Below are 17,654 nucleotides of genomic sequence, written 5' to 3'. Positions count from 1 at the left end.
GCCTTGTGGGTTCAGCGTTCGCTCACCTCGGAAAAGGTCACAGTTCGAATCGCACCATAGATATAATGTATAAAGTCAATTTTAGTGTCCCCTAGCGTAATATGGCTGGGATATTGCTATAACGTTAAAGTCAACACGTGATCAGGATGTCTGAGGTTTCCATCGGGCTTTTCATATCGCTTTAATTTACAATGTCCCTGTACCCTAAAGTTTTTCAGATATTGTAGTAAACGTCGGTACCTTAAATTACCTTCCAGACTATACAGAGAACATTTTTCTACTGTGGAAGTTTGTTTGCGTCGCTACGTCTGTCCGAGCCTCTGGTCCACCGTCGCGACATGGTCGGGGTAACAGCGGTATTAACTCAAACACTCTCACTCACTTCTCTGTAATGTAATGAGTGAGCTACTTGGTGTGTCCCTGCAGCAGTTAACATAGGTAGTATCGGTGTCTATTAATATGAACACAGCGCGCAGGGCAGTGAGCGCCTCTCTGACAACACAGCCACTGAAACAACAGGCTCAGTCTGGCACATATCCTACATATAAGGCTACTGGTGTCATTCCCAGGACTGCTTCGTCGTCGTGACAAGGGACATCATTACTCAGAACAAGGTAACTCTGCTTCAGTTAGAGAAGGGGGAACGGGTGGCCCAGTCGTCTAAGGAGCCGCGATTCGCTGTGCAGAGTTGCGTCCCTTGGGCACGCCAGAAACCTATGATTGTGGGTTCAAATCCCGGTTCGCCCAAATTATGTTTCTTGGTTTGTCAGCACCATACCCGTGCTCGTGGGTTTCACTGAAGTGGTAAACGTCGGGGACCTGCATCATTTCGGGCTTTCCTCCAACATCAAGCTGACACGCCGTGATATAACTGGAATACTGTTAAAAGCGGCGTTAAACCCAACTCACTCACTCACTCAGTTAGAGAAAATACGAACAAGAATCCGAACTTTCACTTGTTAACATGTCGCTAATTAGGAAAGAAGTCCGACGTCGTCATGTCATCGCAGTATGGCGTTCTATCATTCTATAGTTCCCAAGATGGCTGCAATGTAAAACTAATGCGTAGATGTTGGACACATTTCCTGGTAATATATGTTGCTGTTCCTTTGATAATGAAACACTGTGTGTTGCACCGCCGAGATTAATTAACGCAAATTGGTAACGATAAATATATTATATGAACCATCAGTTTAATCTCACAAACAATGTATCGTATATTCAATTGATCTCATTCGTTTTTGTTTTGTTTGTTTGTTGTTAAACGCCGCACTCAGGAATATTCAAGCTATATTACGGCGGTCTGTAAATAATCGAGTAATCGAGTAATTGACATCATGAATATAATGACATGCATGAACCAAGTCAGTGAGCCTGACCACCCGATGCCGTTAGTCGCCTTTTACGACAAGCATTGATCACATTCACTTGCTGTGTTCCTCGACGCATAAAACCAAAGGGAAACAAGTCCCCCGGAGAAGATACTCTGGACCCGGGTTCCCCCTCGCCTACAAACAGCAGGGAGTCGGGGATGGGGGACGTGTATTTTCTGGGATTTCCCATCAAGACCGGATATTTTTTCAGCTACAGTTGCAGAGCAGATAGTTTGTTTATTAAATTTATAGACCGAAATATTTAAAAAATATAATAATCTTGCAACAATGTGTTATTCTTGGCAGACAATTTCCTTTTTTCCAACAGTCTAGCATAATTATGGTTTTTAAGCATTTACTGAGGTCGTTTATTTAGTAATGCTAGTTTTTAGTGTGCATATGATCATTTGTAGAGCTGCCGGGCGAAAAAGGTGATCAGTCATGTGTGACGGTGGCTAACACTAAAACAAGCAGGAAATGGTTATTGGATGGTGATGTCTTTGACACGGTTATCATAGTGGTATGTTGTTTTTACTTTCACATTTCCACATATACATGCACATAATACTGGCTCGGTAGCTCACCCAGTGAACGGGGCGGTCGGGTAGCCTAGTGGTTAAAGCGTTCGCTCGTCACGCCGAAGACATGGGTTCGATTCCCGACATTCCCGTACAATGTGTGAAGCCCATTTCTGGTGTCCCCCGCCGTGATATTGCTGGAATATTGTTAAAAGCGGCGTAAAACCATACTCACTCACTCAATCACTCACCCAGTGAACACCTGCCACTGGCACAGATATACTTCCACAAGTGTCTACACAGATTCATTATAACGTAATCACATCAATATGATTTTATGTGACAGTGACAATGAAAGTATTTCAGAATAGAAGGTTTGAGACTAACCCTATGTTCCGTGATGTTAAAACAACTTGTTCTACCCTTCATGACAATGTCTGAAATTATGGTGAAGAGTTGGTATGGACAAATAAATAAGTTTCATGCCATTTAAAACAAATTTCGGTTTTATATCTATTTTGCCGTTTGTCACTTATTGAGACACTGCTCTCCTCATACAGTTTCAGAGACATTTCTCTCCTTACACAGTTTCGGAGACTTTTCTCTTCTTATACAGGTTCGGAGACACTTCTCTCCTTACACAGTTTCGGAGACTCTTCTCTCCTTACACAGTTTTGGAGACACGTCTCTCCTTATACAGTTTCGGAGCCTCTACTCTCCTTACATAAGTTTGGAGACACTTCTCTCCTTACACAGTTTCGGAGACTCTTCTCTCCTTATACAGTTTCGGAGACTCTTCTCTTCTTACACAGTTTTGGAGACACTTCTCTCGTTATACAGTTTCGGAGACTCTTCTCTCCTTACATAAGTTTGGAGACACTTCTCTCCTTACACAGTTTCGGAGACTCTTCTCTCCTTACACAGTTTTGGAGACACTTCTCTCCTTATACAGTTTCGGAGACTCTTCTCTCCTTACACAGTTTTGGAGACTCTTCTCTCCTTACACAGTTTCGGAGACACTTCTCTCCTTACACAGGTTCGGAGACATTTTTCTCCTTACATAGTTTTGGACACTCTTCTCTCATTACACAGGTTCGGTGACACTTCTCTCCTTACACAGTTTCGGAGACTCTTCTCTCCTTACACAAGTTCGGAGACACTTCTCTCCTTACACAGTTTCGGAGACTCTTCTCTCTTTACACAAGTTTGGAGACACTTCTCTCCTTATACAGGTTCGGGGATTTTTCTCTCCTTATACAGGTTCGGAGACTCTTCTCTCATTACACAGTTTCGGAGACTCTTCTCTCATTACACAGTTTCGGAGACACTTCTCCCCTTGCACATGTTTGGAGACACTTCTCTCCTTACACAGTTTCGGAGACTCTTTTCTCTTTACACAAGTTTGGAGACACTTCTCTCCTTGTACAGGTTCGGAGACTCTTCTCTCCTTACACAGTTTCGGAGACTCTTCTCTCATGACTCAGGTTCGGGGACTCTTCTCTCCTTATACAGTTTCAGTGACACTTCTCTCCTCAGAGACTCTTCGGAGACTCTTCTCTCCCTACACAGTTTTGGAGACTCTTCTCTCCTTATACAGGTTCGGAGACTCTTCTCTCATTACACAGTTTCGGAGACTCTTCTCTCATTACACAGTTTCGGAGACACTTCTCTCCTTGCACAAGTTCGGAGACACTTCTCTCATTACAGAGTTTCGGAGACTCTTTTCTCTTTACACAAGTTTGGAGACACTTCTCTCCTTATACAGGTTCGGAGACTCTTCTCTCATTACACAGTTTCGGAGACTCTTCTCTCATTACACAGTTTCGGAGACTCTTCTCTGATACACAGTTTCGGAGACTCTTCTCTCCTTACACAGATTCGGAGACACTTCTCTCCTTACACAGTTTCGGAGACTCTTCTCTCATGACTCAGGTTCGGGGACTCTTCTCTCCTTATACAGTTTCGGAGACTCTTCTCTCCCTACACAGTTTTGAAGACTCTTCTCTCCTTATACAGGTTCGGGGACACTTCTCTCCTTACACAGTTACAAGGATGTCTGGCCAGTTCCGGGACAGCCAAACAGAATAGAAAGCTCCCATAATGTCCGTCCATGGCTTATATGACCATACTGATTCTGGCTGACTGTCCAAATTATAACCCTGCCGCGCTATTTAAACTGACGCAATAATTCAAGCTACCCCTGACGTCCCTATATACACCAATTAACTCCACAGCTATAAGCCGTACCCAGTCACGCTTCCCTGAACCTAACCTGTTCCAATGGTATTACCTGAAAGTATCTAAAACAACCTGCGTATCTTAATATACTAATTTAACCATACCATAATACATCTATCTAAAGTACTAACATTTATTTGAAATATTCAAGATTATCTGTGATCTTGACCCAGTTCATCGATACGACTTTGCAGCAAACGGACTATAGCATATGAACCTGCAGTGAGCACATTTGTTTTGACAATGATAAACACAAACATTCACATACTTCATGAGAGCATAATCATATCATCGTAGTAGAATGACGCTTCCTTCCAGAACGTGACTGACGCCACACACGTGCGTAGGGTGTCATTCCTTGATTGTGACACTTTAAAAAAGGTCGATTAACCTCTGTTGACCGTTATTTTTGTCACTCTTATTGATTCTGCTTATGATACAGTTGTGATTTACTTGCTTTCAGTCATCATTAGAGTGTGAACTAGCGATACGGCGTCTGAAACGCGCGGTGCGTCAACGGGCGAAAGGCATGTTGGAAACAGATGTCAGAATGCAGTGGCTACAACGGTCAATGTTTCGTGGTCTTGATTGGCAGGTTTTGGAACAGGTACCAATAAATTCAAAATGTTCACGCTCGATCCCGTTCAGTGCGATTCAGATCAACGACAAGGGTACTGGTTCGAGTGATCCAAAACCAGGCTCTACGAAATCGAGGTCTAACGGCGAATCGAATGCTGCAAATCAAGGCTGCTGGATAACGAGTTACGGGTCAGAAAATAAGAAACCGTGTAGATGTATCTTTACACCACGCACAACGTCCTCGTGTTGTGCTGCCCCTTTCAAATCGTCATATTGCCAACACACGTCGAGCTGAGGTAATCGTCGATGGTTACGTCTCATGTTATCACATGAGTCCTATTCACTTTGCACTTCCTCGATAAGCGTGGTCGACATACTGACACTCATTGTTGTCTCGTTTGCAAGGCGTGTTGGTGGACGTTTTGTCTTTTACATCCGTGCTCAATGTGCACGAAACGTCTAAGCTCATTTCCATAAGCACAACATCAGAAAGCCATTGCCAGTATTGAGCCCAATCCAAAACCTGACGCCCCAGCACCCTGGACAAACACGTGGACCATGCAGTTCCTCGGTGATCGTGGGTAGGGGGTCAGTCTTTATTTTGACATTTCAGTGACGTTTCGTCAAACCAAAGATACGTACTGATTTTCATTATCCACAGTTAGCTGACAGTATTTGTGATCAGACTGTCAGTAGCTTGTATTCAACCTGATGGACACTAAGAGGCTATTGGCATGTTGGCATGTTGGTACGATACGGTAAATGGTAACCAATATATTCAAGTTTCCCAGTATGGAGAGTATACAACAGATAAAACATTTGTAACATACAGAAAAAAGTATAAAACATTGCAAATGCAATACTTATAATGAGGAAATAGAAAAATAAGTAACGACAGTGTTTGTACTTGAATGAACAATTAAAAACTTGCCCTACCTTAAATACCCCTGTTTAACGCCATCTACCGGTGTAGAATACTCGCGCCATCAACGCTGCACATTGCTGGGAGTAAGTACTGCCCTATCCGCTATCGGTAACTGACGAAGTCTTTAGCTTTGTCTTCATTGTTGTTAATGATGACTCGTGGATTTTTGGAGGTGTTACATTAAATGTTCCTTGAGGGTCTAGTTATAATTTTGACCTAAACGGCAAGGGTCGTCGTCAGTTGCCGACGCTTAAAACTGACAATGCCAAGTACTGCCAGTCAGGTCAGGCGACAAAAACACAGAAGACTCTTCAGAAAGTTTGTGAAATGGCACCCTCCTGCACATCGATGAACTGAAAATTCGAGTTGCCAAGGGTCTCAACGTCCTGAGGGATCAAACCTGGATAAACGGGACAGTAAGGGGGGGGGGGGGGGGGGGGGGGGCAGTGAAGAGCTATGTCATGGGGTTTAGGACATTAGCTGGGGAACCAAGCCAAGTATCCACAAACACAATGATAGCGGATCAATATTGGCCCAATGTCACGCTTAAAGTTGGTCCATTGTTGGAAGATGAAATTGGTCCAATATTGTACCAACATTGGGCAAATGCTTTCCAGTGTATTAACAGGGTGGGATTCGGAGTAAACTTGGGTTTTCTTGGTATATTGTGTAGGCATACTGGAAATTCAATGTTGGTGTTGACGATGCGCATGATGTCAGTCACTAGATTGTCTGGTCCAGACTCGATTACTTACAGACCGCCTTCATATAGCTGGAATATTGCTGAGTGCAGCTTTAAACAACAAATCAACAACCAACAACAAAAACAACCATCACTTTGAGTTCAAACACCCGTCGCTTAGCAAGAGAACTGCTGTGCGGTATCAGGCAACAAACACATAATTTTTATTCAAATTATGTGGCAGGTGCTACAGGAAGGGCAGGATATGCTTACCCTTTAGTGAACACCTGGTGTCATCATTGATTTCTAGTGATCCATTCATACAATTTTCACCGCCAGTCTGCCTGTATGGAGACCGGTTATTGGATGGCGTTGACGTTGTATATATACATGTCTATTCAGGATGAGTCTAGTTGACAAACTAAATGTAGGATTGAACTGTTCTGCTGAGTATCTTTATGTTTTTGAGCCTACAAGGCATACATATCACATGTCATATATAAGAACGTATTCTTGTTACAGAATAAAACTGAATATGTATTTAATGATTTCCTTGGTTCTGGGTTTTTAACTTTCACGAGATGTAACAACAACATCATCAGAACAAAACCATTGGTCTGACAGATATCGATCAATCGGAGAGCTCCTTTGCGAGATACACTCATTCTATGTGTGTCCGACGTCGGCCATTTGTGCCAGGTTGGTTTCAAAGTGGCGAGTCGATCAGATTCGATTCATATTATTTCATGGTAATAAATAACTGGGAGGTATCATATATTGGGATCGATACAGTAAATACCCTAGACAAGGTAGGTAGCGAGATTTTGTGCATGACTTTATTACTGACGATACAAGGTGAGCGATACTGTACGGAGTGTCAGGCCCTGTGTAGAGATATATAAGACAGTACATTTCTGCCACTCGTCATATTAACTGATCTAGAAAACTGATTTAGTCATCAACAAAACTGCCTGTGGTAATGTTTATCTATCGAGAGCCTTGCTCCAGATTTTTAAATAAAAAAGACAGCATCAGTCACAAAAAATACATTGTTGCAAAATGTTTGACCAAAAACTATTTACACTCATTGTTTCAATACAAAATATCTGGTTTTGCAGCTGTAGCTGAAAAATATCCATACAAAATCCCAAGTCTCATCCAGAATATCAAATGTTCGTGATTTTTCGTTCATTATTGTGCTTCATCATCCTTTATTGTCCGTCGTTGCCATTTTCATTGTTTTGTGATTATCCGTTTTTGACCACCATGTAGCTTTGTTGTCCATATTGTGTGTCCACTGTAGCCCTTTGTTGTCTATCATTGGCCATCAGTTTCCTTTGTTGTCAGTCGTACCATTACAGCCTTGCGTTGTCCTTTGGGTATACATTATCCCGCCTGCCATACTATAATATCACTGTCGTACCAGTGAGGTAATGCAACAAGATCACATACCTTTATCATTTCTCTATTACTGTCCTAATAAAGACACTATACCTAAAATGCTGTAAAATGTGGTGCCACATACCCCTAGCCATATTGTAAGATACTCTTGCTATACTCTAGTTTCACTATTTCAGTTCAATCATCATGACTGAACGTCAAAAGAAAAAGTGTCTGGCTGATGGTAGATGGCACATTGCCGCTATAGCCTTGTTTGTCATAAACCTGGCTTTAGTCATCACTCTTATTGTTGTCTTTGTAAAGAAGGAAGGGCGGATTGAATGCCAGGCAGCTGATGGTTGTGGAGAAACTTTTGGTGAGCCTGATATTGACACATCAGAGGCAGATGATCCTGGGTTGTACGATGACCTTACAGTGAAAGAACTCAAAGCAATCCAGGACTATCTATACAGCCTGAAGATGCAGTTAAATCTGAAGAAGCCAGCCAAAGCTGCAGTCAATGCCAGCTACATATATGTGTCAGATCTTCACCCACCTTTAAAATCAGAAGCTCTGGCTTACTTAAGTGGTTCTGGGCCTAAACCAGAAAGAAAAGCTCGAATAGTGATCTTCAGAGGTGACGCTGTCCCTCCCGTGTCAGAAGAATATATTGTTGGTCCTCTCCCAAATCCCAACAGTTGCAAATTGTTAAGGATTCCTGGACGCAAAAACCCCGTTCCCTATGCCTTCAGGCCAGTAGGATATGTTGAGTATGGCTCATTGTACTTGCAACTGTTCCCAGATGTAGACAAAAAGATTGGTTTTATATTGAAGGAGAGTTATGGGGCCACATTAACAGAATGTGGAGACAGATGCCTAAACTTCTACCCATCACCTGTAGGGACTGGAGTAAGTAAAGTTAAGGTGAGGAAGATGTGGTTCACAACAAGTCATTTTGTTGAGTATTATGACCTGAATCCTGTTGATTTCCTGATGCTTGCAAATGTGGATTCCCAAGACCCTACACATTTTTTTATTGAAAAGCTGGTATATGCTGGCCAGGAGTACAACAGCCTTGATGATCTCGCTATTCAGTACAGATCTGGATCAATCCCAAAATCCAAGATACCATTCCCCGAAAACATCAAAGAATTGAAGTCGTCATTACACAGAAGAGGTGATCCTGTCCCAAAGAAGCCACAGAGAGCTCCGCGAATGTATGAGCCTGACGGTAAGCGATACAGTGTACACCACCGTCATGTGGAATACATGCAGTGGGCCTTCGACTTCAGAATGTCCACTTTAAGCGGTCCACAAATTTACGACATCAGATTCAAGAACGAGAGGATTGCATATGAAGTCGGTCTGCAGGAGATAGCTGTCTTTTATGCGTCCAACAACTCTGCTACACGTAGCGCTGATTACATCGACAGTGGTGCTCTTATTGGCACCCACTCTCAATCTCTGGTTCCAGGTGCGGACTGTCCCGAGACGAGTACATTCTTTAACTACTCCTATTTGGGCGAATCTTCTGAGGAGCCAGTTCTTCTCCAGAGAGCCTTCTGTTTGTTTGAACTGAACCAAGGACTTCCTCTTCGTCGCCATCTGTCATACAGTAAGGTTGAGGGTGGCTTCTATTCCGGAATGGAGGACAATGTCGTAGTTCTCAGAAGCATCCTGACCGTTGTAAACTATGATTATGTGATTGACTTTATATTCCACCAAAGTGGAGCCATGGAGGTTCGAGTTCTATCAACAGGGTACATATTCGGCTCCTTCTATACTCCCAAAGAGGACCCATATGGCCTCCAACTGAAGGAAAATACCATTGGTAGTATTCATCACCATCTTTTCCTTTTCAAAGCTGACGTTGACATTCATGGACCGAACAACAGATACGAGACCCTTGACATATCACGTGATGTTTCCCCTAATTCGCAGACGACAAACGACCCTGAATCCAAATACTACCAGATCAAGTATGAGCGTTCTCTCAAGAAGACTGAGATGGATGCAACTTTCAAGTTTAACTTTGAGAAGCCAAAATACCATGTGTTCCACAACAACGAGAACCCCACCAAATTTGGGGCAATGAAGTCTTACAGGTACGAGCTTGTTCAGTATGTGTCAGTAGTTTTACGCTCCACTCAGGGACTTTCCGTTTAATATATTTGACTTACTACAAGTGACATAAAAAGGACTTTCTGGTATAAAAGTGTACTGTATTGGGTATATATTTTCACAAAACGAAAATAATGTTATTAGACCAGAAAATAGCGTCTTTATTACACAAACGAGGAACTGCAGGTAGAAGCTTATTTTTCAGAACTCAGTACTCAGAAATGCATTTATGTGTCTCATTATGTTAGCTAGATGCATGGCAATTTTATCTTGCTTAAGTTTGAAGGAGGCATCTATTTCCCCAAACCAAATGTAAATACATGTATTTTCCCAAACTGAATGTAAATGCATTGTGTTATGTAGCATGATGGTAGTAATATTTTGGTCCTTGAGGAAATGATGGTGAAGGGACTGTTTCATTAAAGTGACAAAACCCTTTCGATATTCATCATAAATCTCGACTGTGCGATTCCGACTTTATCCTGAGCATGTGGTTTTGAGACATTATCAAATAGTGAAGACACCAGGTGTTCGCGAAAAGGTGAGCATATCCTGCTCCACCTGTGGCTAACGTCATAAACACATGCGAAGGCAAATCAGATGTTCACCTGAAAAAACACAGGATCACGAACAAGTCAAAACAGGGAATTGCATAGGACATAATTTTTGTCATAAATGCGTCAAATTTGGAAATGTCCACTACAATCATAATCTTTTAAATGTTATAACCTTGATAAAACAAATTCTGAACAGGGGTCGATTGACGCTCTTTAAAATCTAGGTAGAAAGAGCATGCTCGAAGAATGTGAAATGTAGACCTGCAGGAATATTGCTCTACATAAACAGAAGGTTGACTTTTTCACCCCAACTTGATTCCCCTCTCCGTTAAAATCTGAGAATCCCTCCATAGATGGGAACTAACATGCATGAAGATGCATGATTTGGGGACATACTGACATTTTTCTGAACCGATTAACTAATATAAATTCCGAAATTATGCGCCATAACAGAGCACAAAGTGTTATAAGTATACAACTGAACACGATATGTATTAAGTGTTTTTTTACTACCAGAATTCACCTGGACGGAATGACGAAAGTCCTTATCCCTGAGGACGAAGGTAATGAACCAGTTATTACTTGGGCGAGAAACCAGATGACGGTCACCAAGTTCAAGGACGACGAAAGAGATGCCAGCTCCGTCTATGGAATGTTCGATTCCATGGAACCCACAGTCAACTTTACATCGTTTTATGCTGACAACGACGACATTGTTGATGAGGTAATGTTTGGGATCTGTACCATATGACATTTGTTACAAAATGATATTAAAGGCAATACATGACTCAAATATGCGGCAGCAGCGATAAGTAACCAGTCCTAGACTTATTGTAAATGTCAACAACAGAGAATGTCTAGTTTCGATTATTTGACAAAACAGATTCCATTGGGCGTAAACGGCAAAATAGACGGGAAAATTATATGAATGCATCAGTGATGGCTGAATCACAACATTGTTATACATTATACATTATCTTAATGAATGATAACAAAATAGGTTTTGGAAATGTCAATGGATTTGTTTGAAATATGAAGAAGTATCTGCAGTCTCTAACTGTGACAGGGAATTATGGAGAAAATGCATCAAAAGCTGTTACTCGTCTATTGAAAAATTGAAAAAATATGTTTACCGAAAAATCAGTACTTAAAAGAACTTAGTGTGATATCAACAAACAACTAACAAATAGTATTCAATCAACAATTGTATTACAAATTGTACCAGCTCTTCAAAAATCAATACAAAATACACCGCCCATGCTATTTAGGACGTTTACAGATAGTTCGAGCATCTGAGTATAATATCATATCATATAATATCTTTATCATTGCTTACATTAAACAGTACTGCATTGCTGACAACTAATCATTGCCAAATACAATGCAATGAACGTCTACTGAATCTCAACAGAAACAGTGTTATACAGTAACAATAATTGTTTAACACTATATTACACTGCCATATAACAAAATATCCTGAAAACCCCTCTTGTATTATATATTTATATTTATATGTATGTAGCACTGACTGTTAGGTTGACTAGTTGAAATGCGGGTTCAACACTAACCACTGACTAACTGGGCCATCGGAAAGGGAATAGCGCCAGGGTAATCATTGTAAAGAGCAGATGTCCACCGAGATAGCTCATGTGCATGATAAGGGTGTATCTTTGCCACAAGTACAGAAACGTGGAGTCAAACTGGAGACTCACGTGTCGCTATACAAATATTGAGAAGGTCATGGCAGTTGCAATAAACTGTGAATCAGGACCAAGAACACCTACGCCTGGGTTCAAAAGGTCCAGGATAATAGTTTAAGGATGAGGACATCTTCTGAGTATGTCAAGGCTTAATCCTTGGGGCAGATGAAAATAAAAAATGTAGTCGAAAAAGGTGGAAAAAGTCCCTTGGAAATGAAACTGGATACGGTTATATATACCGACCGATGAAGCTGCACCTTCCCATACTTGTTACCAAACCTCAATGTGTTTGAATCCGGTTTTCAAAATGTCCTCGTAAGCAGCAATGCTATTCATATCCCTATTGAGCGGAGACATACATAACTACTTATGGGGAATTCCTCAATGTCTAAAATTAACTTCAAATAAGGAGGGTATCATTATACGATTGAAGCTATGAATAATGTAGGCTTTAAAGCCAGGCAGATAAGCACATGTCGGGTCACCGAAATTACGATAAAAAGCAGCTTTCCGCGTTAATATAGTATGCTTTGAAAATTTCAACTTCGCTGTTTAAAAAAGTTGATTTGCTGTGATATATGTATCTGTCAATATAAGGATGGAAGTTGTATTTGTTGACGTTTATCAGCTGATGAAGACAGTGCCTCACGTCTCAATTTCCGTGATGCGCAAAGCAAATGACATTTGTTGTACATGTGGTTAGTAACGAGACCAAACGGATATGTTTTGTTTGACCGATTTTACCGTTTGACCTTGGTTTGCTCTTTGCATTTTGACTACTGGCTCGTCATCTCTTACGAAACTGTCGAACAGAGGTAGCTGAACTTTGGCAAGTTTCTTCTTGTCATGACATTATATTTTATTTAAATTGTGTTGGTTTTATGGCCATATTAATATTTTGGGAGATAGATCAAAGTTCAAAACCATGTTACTGACGCGAATTGACGTTTGAAACTGGTGAGCAACAGTGACATGCAACTTTTTGTGAGAAGCTTCTATTTGACACCAACTCGATATGGGCTTTATATATTTATTTCGTAATGACCGTAACCTTTAACGTAGAACCACCATCCATCCATCCATAGACTTGGTAATACTGGAACTTTGGATAAATTAATTTATATGCTAATCCATATGTTTCGTATATTGGAGACAATATAATGTAGGTTTATTCATTGAAACAATTTGTGCAGATGCTAAAATGTATCATGGATTACATGCATGGTTCATGTTTTAGGTATAGCTACATGTACAGTAAAACTGTCTGCTTCCAGATGTACCAGAAATAGTGGAAGGAATTATCTATTGTATTTTGAGTGGGTAAAGGCTATAAACGAGCAGATGTGTGTACATGAAGGATCTCTGTCGCGCTTTTGAAAACCTAAAATTTATGTAAAGTTGCGTTTAAGTTAAAATGCAACATACCGATGCTGATGAGAGTGTGATAGCAACTGTATATTATGTCTGTCGTGTATGAAATCCAGATTTCAGCTTACCTAGCCAAATCAACATTTTGAATCACAAACTTTCATTACATGCTGAAAACGTGTGCTTGTCTTTGCTGAATCTACGCTAAAGAAATCCGTCCTGTGGTAAAGGTTTAACACCGCCGATAACCCATGGGCTTTTCTTGACTTTTCTTATAACACCAACATGTTTGTTAGCACCTTGGTATAAATGAACACAATCCTGACGTGAGTCTGTCTAACCAGTTATGAGTGAAGACAATCCTGACGTGAGTCTGGCTAACCAGTTATGAGTGAAGACAATCCTGACGTGAGTCTGTTTAACCAGTTATGAGTGAACACAATCCTGACGTGAGTCTGTCCAACCAGTTATGAGTGAACACAATCCTGACGTGACAAATCCTTTTTAATATCTTTAAGAAATCTGGAGTCGAAGGCATGGTTCCATCATACGTAAACCGTGTTTAGTGGTATTAACGAAAAGAGGAACGACAGGCGACTAAATTTGCCACTGGGAGTTTGATTTTGTTACGGGCCGATTCCTAATTGAAACAATATGTTAACCCAGAAATCGGTACGTAAAAGAACTTAGTGTGAAACAAGTGGTATACAATCAACAAAAGTATTACAAAATTCAATAAGTTAATAAATCAATACAAATTACTGGCAGTAAACAATAGAGTGGTAGTATAATATTCATTGGCAATATTTAATATGATGCCAGTATCAAATACACAAATACAGCGGTGATAGCAAAAGTCAGTGATAATAATATATACTCTTCAAAAAAAGAAACTTGACATAGATGTAAAAACCACTTTTTGCCAAATATCTAAAATAATTACATAAAATGAGAACCAAATAAGTCAAACAGAAAGATGATGTGTCTATAATTCGCGAAAACACATGCAAAGCACATAAACGTAGCGTTTGGGGATCAATGTTACAGCTTCATCCAAACGCAACCGCCTGTAAAACACGTGCAGCACAGAATCCTGCATTTAGGCATGCAGGCCCCCCTGATGAATTGGTATAAAAATCCACATCAACGGCTATTCATACAGTGCTTATAACGGCAGTAGAGGCGGTGACAGAATGCCAAGACTGAATGCAGCTCCGCGGAACAAAGCCATTGGGAGATTGCAAGCTGGAGCAACTCAGCAAGAAGTGGCCAGGCACTTTGGCGTATCCAGACAGACAATCGCCGCACTGTGGACCCGATACAACAACACCAACAGAGTTGACGACAGACCAAGGTCAGGAAGACCAAGGGTGACAACCCAAGCACAAGATCGATACATTCGGCTGCGACACCTCCGAGACCGCACTACCACAGCCACGTCTACAACCACACAGATCCCTGGGGTACGCAGAATATCAGATCAAACGGTACGCAACAGACTGAGGGAGGCTGGACTTTTTGCACGAAGACCTGTTCGACGTCATGTATTGACCCCACGTCATCTGGCCAACAGAGGAATAGATGGGCACGTGCAAGGTGGAGAAATGTACTGTTTACTGACGAGTCCCGTTTCCCACGCACACGTGCTGATGGGCGACCGCATATTGCACGTGTTTGTCAGGACTTCTTACAGCACAACAACATCCAGACATTACCTTGGCCAGCCCGGTCACCAGATTTGTCCCCGATTGAGCATCTGTGGGACGAGTTGGATCGACGCGTTCGCAGAAGGAATCCACCCCCCAAACACTTCCGGCGCTTCTTGGTGCACTTCAGCATGAATGGCAGCACATCCAACAGCGTGTTATTGACAACTTGATTGCATCTATGGAGGTAACAAGCGGTGATTGATGCACGTGGCCATGGTGGGCACAACCAATACTGACATTTCCTGTACCCCTGTGACATTAACTGTATCGTGTACGTGTGTCTGTCTAGGTGACACGTTTAATGATTTGATCATTGTGTACATTGATCTTCAAACAGTGTTTCAATTATGGTTTCTGTGTCCTATTTTGAAACAATCGCATTATATTACATTTTGAAAGTCAGTGTCAAGTTTCTTTTTTTTAAAGAGTATATATTCACCCACCGGCGACAGAGGGCAAGCTTCCGAGATGGGCTAGACAGGCCATCAGGGTTGATGAGCGATCCTCACAAAAAGCAGGTTCTATACAGTGCCCTCACGAGTCTAACGGTACTTGAATATTAAATAAGCTTCCTTTACATAATATGACTGTCCGTGGTATACCAGACCGAAAGTTTACACACCACAATAGCATCTAAATATAGTAACTTTCTGACGACTGATCACTGTCCAAACACAAGGCAATGAGCATCTACCAAATCCCAACAGAAATAATTTCACACAGCTACAATCACTGTTAAACAATAAAATACACTTCTCAAAGACAATTTCCTAAATAATTCAGCGGTCTTCGCAGATATGTTTATGTCGGGAGTGATACGGCTCTCAATGTTTACATCTTGCATAGTTTGTTTTATGCGCACGTTGCTCTCATTTGCAGGACATGGGTTAATGTTCTTGGTAATTGATAAGAAATCATTGATGGCGATATATAGGATACAAAACTCGTTCCCATTTCATATCAAGTTAATGTACCTCGTGAACTGTTTGTTTTTGTATTACGTACATGTATGAACACTTTCAGGACCTGGTGGCATGGATCAGTATGGGTCTCCATCACATCCCCCACACCGAGGACATGCCCATCACCCCCACCCCCGGGGCACATCTCAGCTTCGCCCTGCTTCCCTACAACTATTTCGAGGAATGCCCGTCCTCCCAGTCACGAGACTCAATCAGGGTTGAGTACAAGGACAGCCACCATCCCGAGAAGGGCGCCCGCGTGGTGAGATACGGTAACGCGGAGAAGCCACGCTGTATCCCCCAAACTCCGGACTACGACGCAATGGTGGAGCGAAACCCGTCATGCGCATTAGAGGTGTAGAATACCAAACGTCAAAAACAACAGTACTAATCCATCTAATAGTTGACTGGAATTTGTTGGAATTTTATGATGCAGACTTAGGTACGGGTGGCCAAGTCGTCTAAGGCGCCGAGTTACGTCCCTTGTGCACGCCAGAAACCTATGATTGTATTTTTAAACTTGTCCTATCTCACACTATGCATTTCTCTTTCTTCTTTCGATCCTGAGTGGAAACGTATCTGAAATAAAAGTTTCCAGCTTCTAAAGTTAATTAACCCTGTCATACCTCACATCGTCACGGTCACCTCCCAGATCTGGGTCATACGCGCTATGCATGCTGGTTGACCTTCTTGCACTGATCACGTGTCTATCCCAGTCAACTCATTCTCTTTCAAATCGCCACGCAGTGGTGACGTGTTGTTATAACAGGAATCCATTTTGGGTTTTCTTTTCACTTGCAAGCGATCTTCATATTTTTGTCATCTAATTGCCTGCAAATTTACTTATATCCCTGTTTGGAATAGTTATTCATCATAATGGACGAGCAGTCCACACGGAGACCTGTCTGTACTTTGTGCCGACGTGTTTTCTCTCCGTCTGACCCTCATGCCCAATGTTCGGATTGTCGTGGATTATGCAGTTTTTTGGAGCGTTGCGAGCTCTGCTCCGATCTACCAGATGAATCCTTCAAACTGTACCTGCACAAATGTCAGCATCGGGTGTCAGATCGTCTCTCTTAGACTGCAGAAAAATCCACGAAAGCCAAGAAAACACAGGTCAAGAAAGCGAGATCGGCTCGATCACCCTCACAGGCGGGCCAGAATACTAGGGATCAAACTGGTCCCATGATCTCGTTAGACGATGAAGGGGTCTCTGACTCTTTTCTCACAGACGACATGTCTAAGGTATCCACGAATCCACCTTCAAAGCCGAACCTACCCTCCACATCCCGAGAATCGGACATTCGACGAGTCCTCTCGTTAGACACGAGTGTGGATGACCGGCTTACGTCAGCCAACGTATCCAACCCGACCGAGGTTCGTACTTTCGACTCGTCGTGTTCTACGACTAACATGGAGCTCGCTCCTGTTTTACCTTTGGAGGGTACACATGGTACTGGTACCTCGGTCGACCCTATAAGTTCGGTCCGTCGTTCGAAATGTCCCATACGACGATCTTCGCAGGATCGATCCTCTCAAGAC

The 17,654-nt window shown here is 41.9% G+C and overlaps 1 protein-coding gene across 1 annotated transcript; it reads left to right on the top strand.

Moving 5' to 3' along the window:
* Positions 1–565: 565 nt before the first annotated feature.
* LOC139458664 (putative amine oxidase [copper-containing]) lies at positions 566–16,659 on the top strand. The gene is made up of 4 exons (XM_071240081.1): positions 566–614; positions 7,893–9,800; positions 10,890–11,097; positions 16,174–16,659. The coding sequence occupies exons 2-4, from the start codon at positions 7,903–7,905 to the stop codon at positions 16,471–16,473; spliced, it is 2,406 nt and encodes an 801-aa protein (XP_071096182.1). The 5' UTR covers positions 566–614; positions 7,893–7,902; the 3' UTR covers positions 16,474–16,659.
* Positions 16,660–17,654: the final 995 nt, after the last annotated feature.

Source organism: Haliotis cracherodii, unplaced genomic scaffold, assembly GCF_022045235.1.
Source record: "Haliotis cracherodii isolate W230 unplaced genomic scaffold, xgHalCrac1.p SCAF_1, whole genome shotgun sequence".
Lineage (NCBI taxonomy): Eukaryota > Metazoa > Mollusca > Gastropoda > Lepetellida > Haliotidae > Haliotis > Haliotis cracherodii.
This window is presented reverse-complemented; position numbering and strand designations above follow the sequence as displayed.

Bases quoted from the DNA above. Each gene is read 5' to 3' on its own strand.
- LOC139458664 (XM_071240081.1), top strand. From the start codon at position 7,903: ATGACTGAACGTCAAAAGAAAAAGTGTCTGGCTGATGGTAGATGGCAC. The intron at 9,801-10,889 runs GTACGAGCTTGT...TTTTACTACCAG, and splicing joins GGGGCAATGAAGTCTTACAG to AATTCACCTGGACGGAATGA. The intron at 11,098-16,173 runs GTAATGTTTGGG...GAACACTTTCAG, and splicing joins ACGACGACATTGTTGATGAG to GACCTGGTGGCATGGATCAG.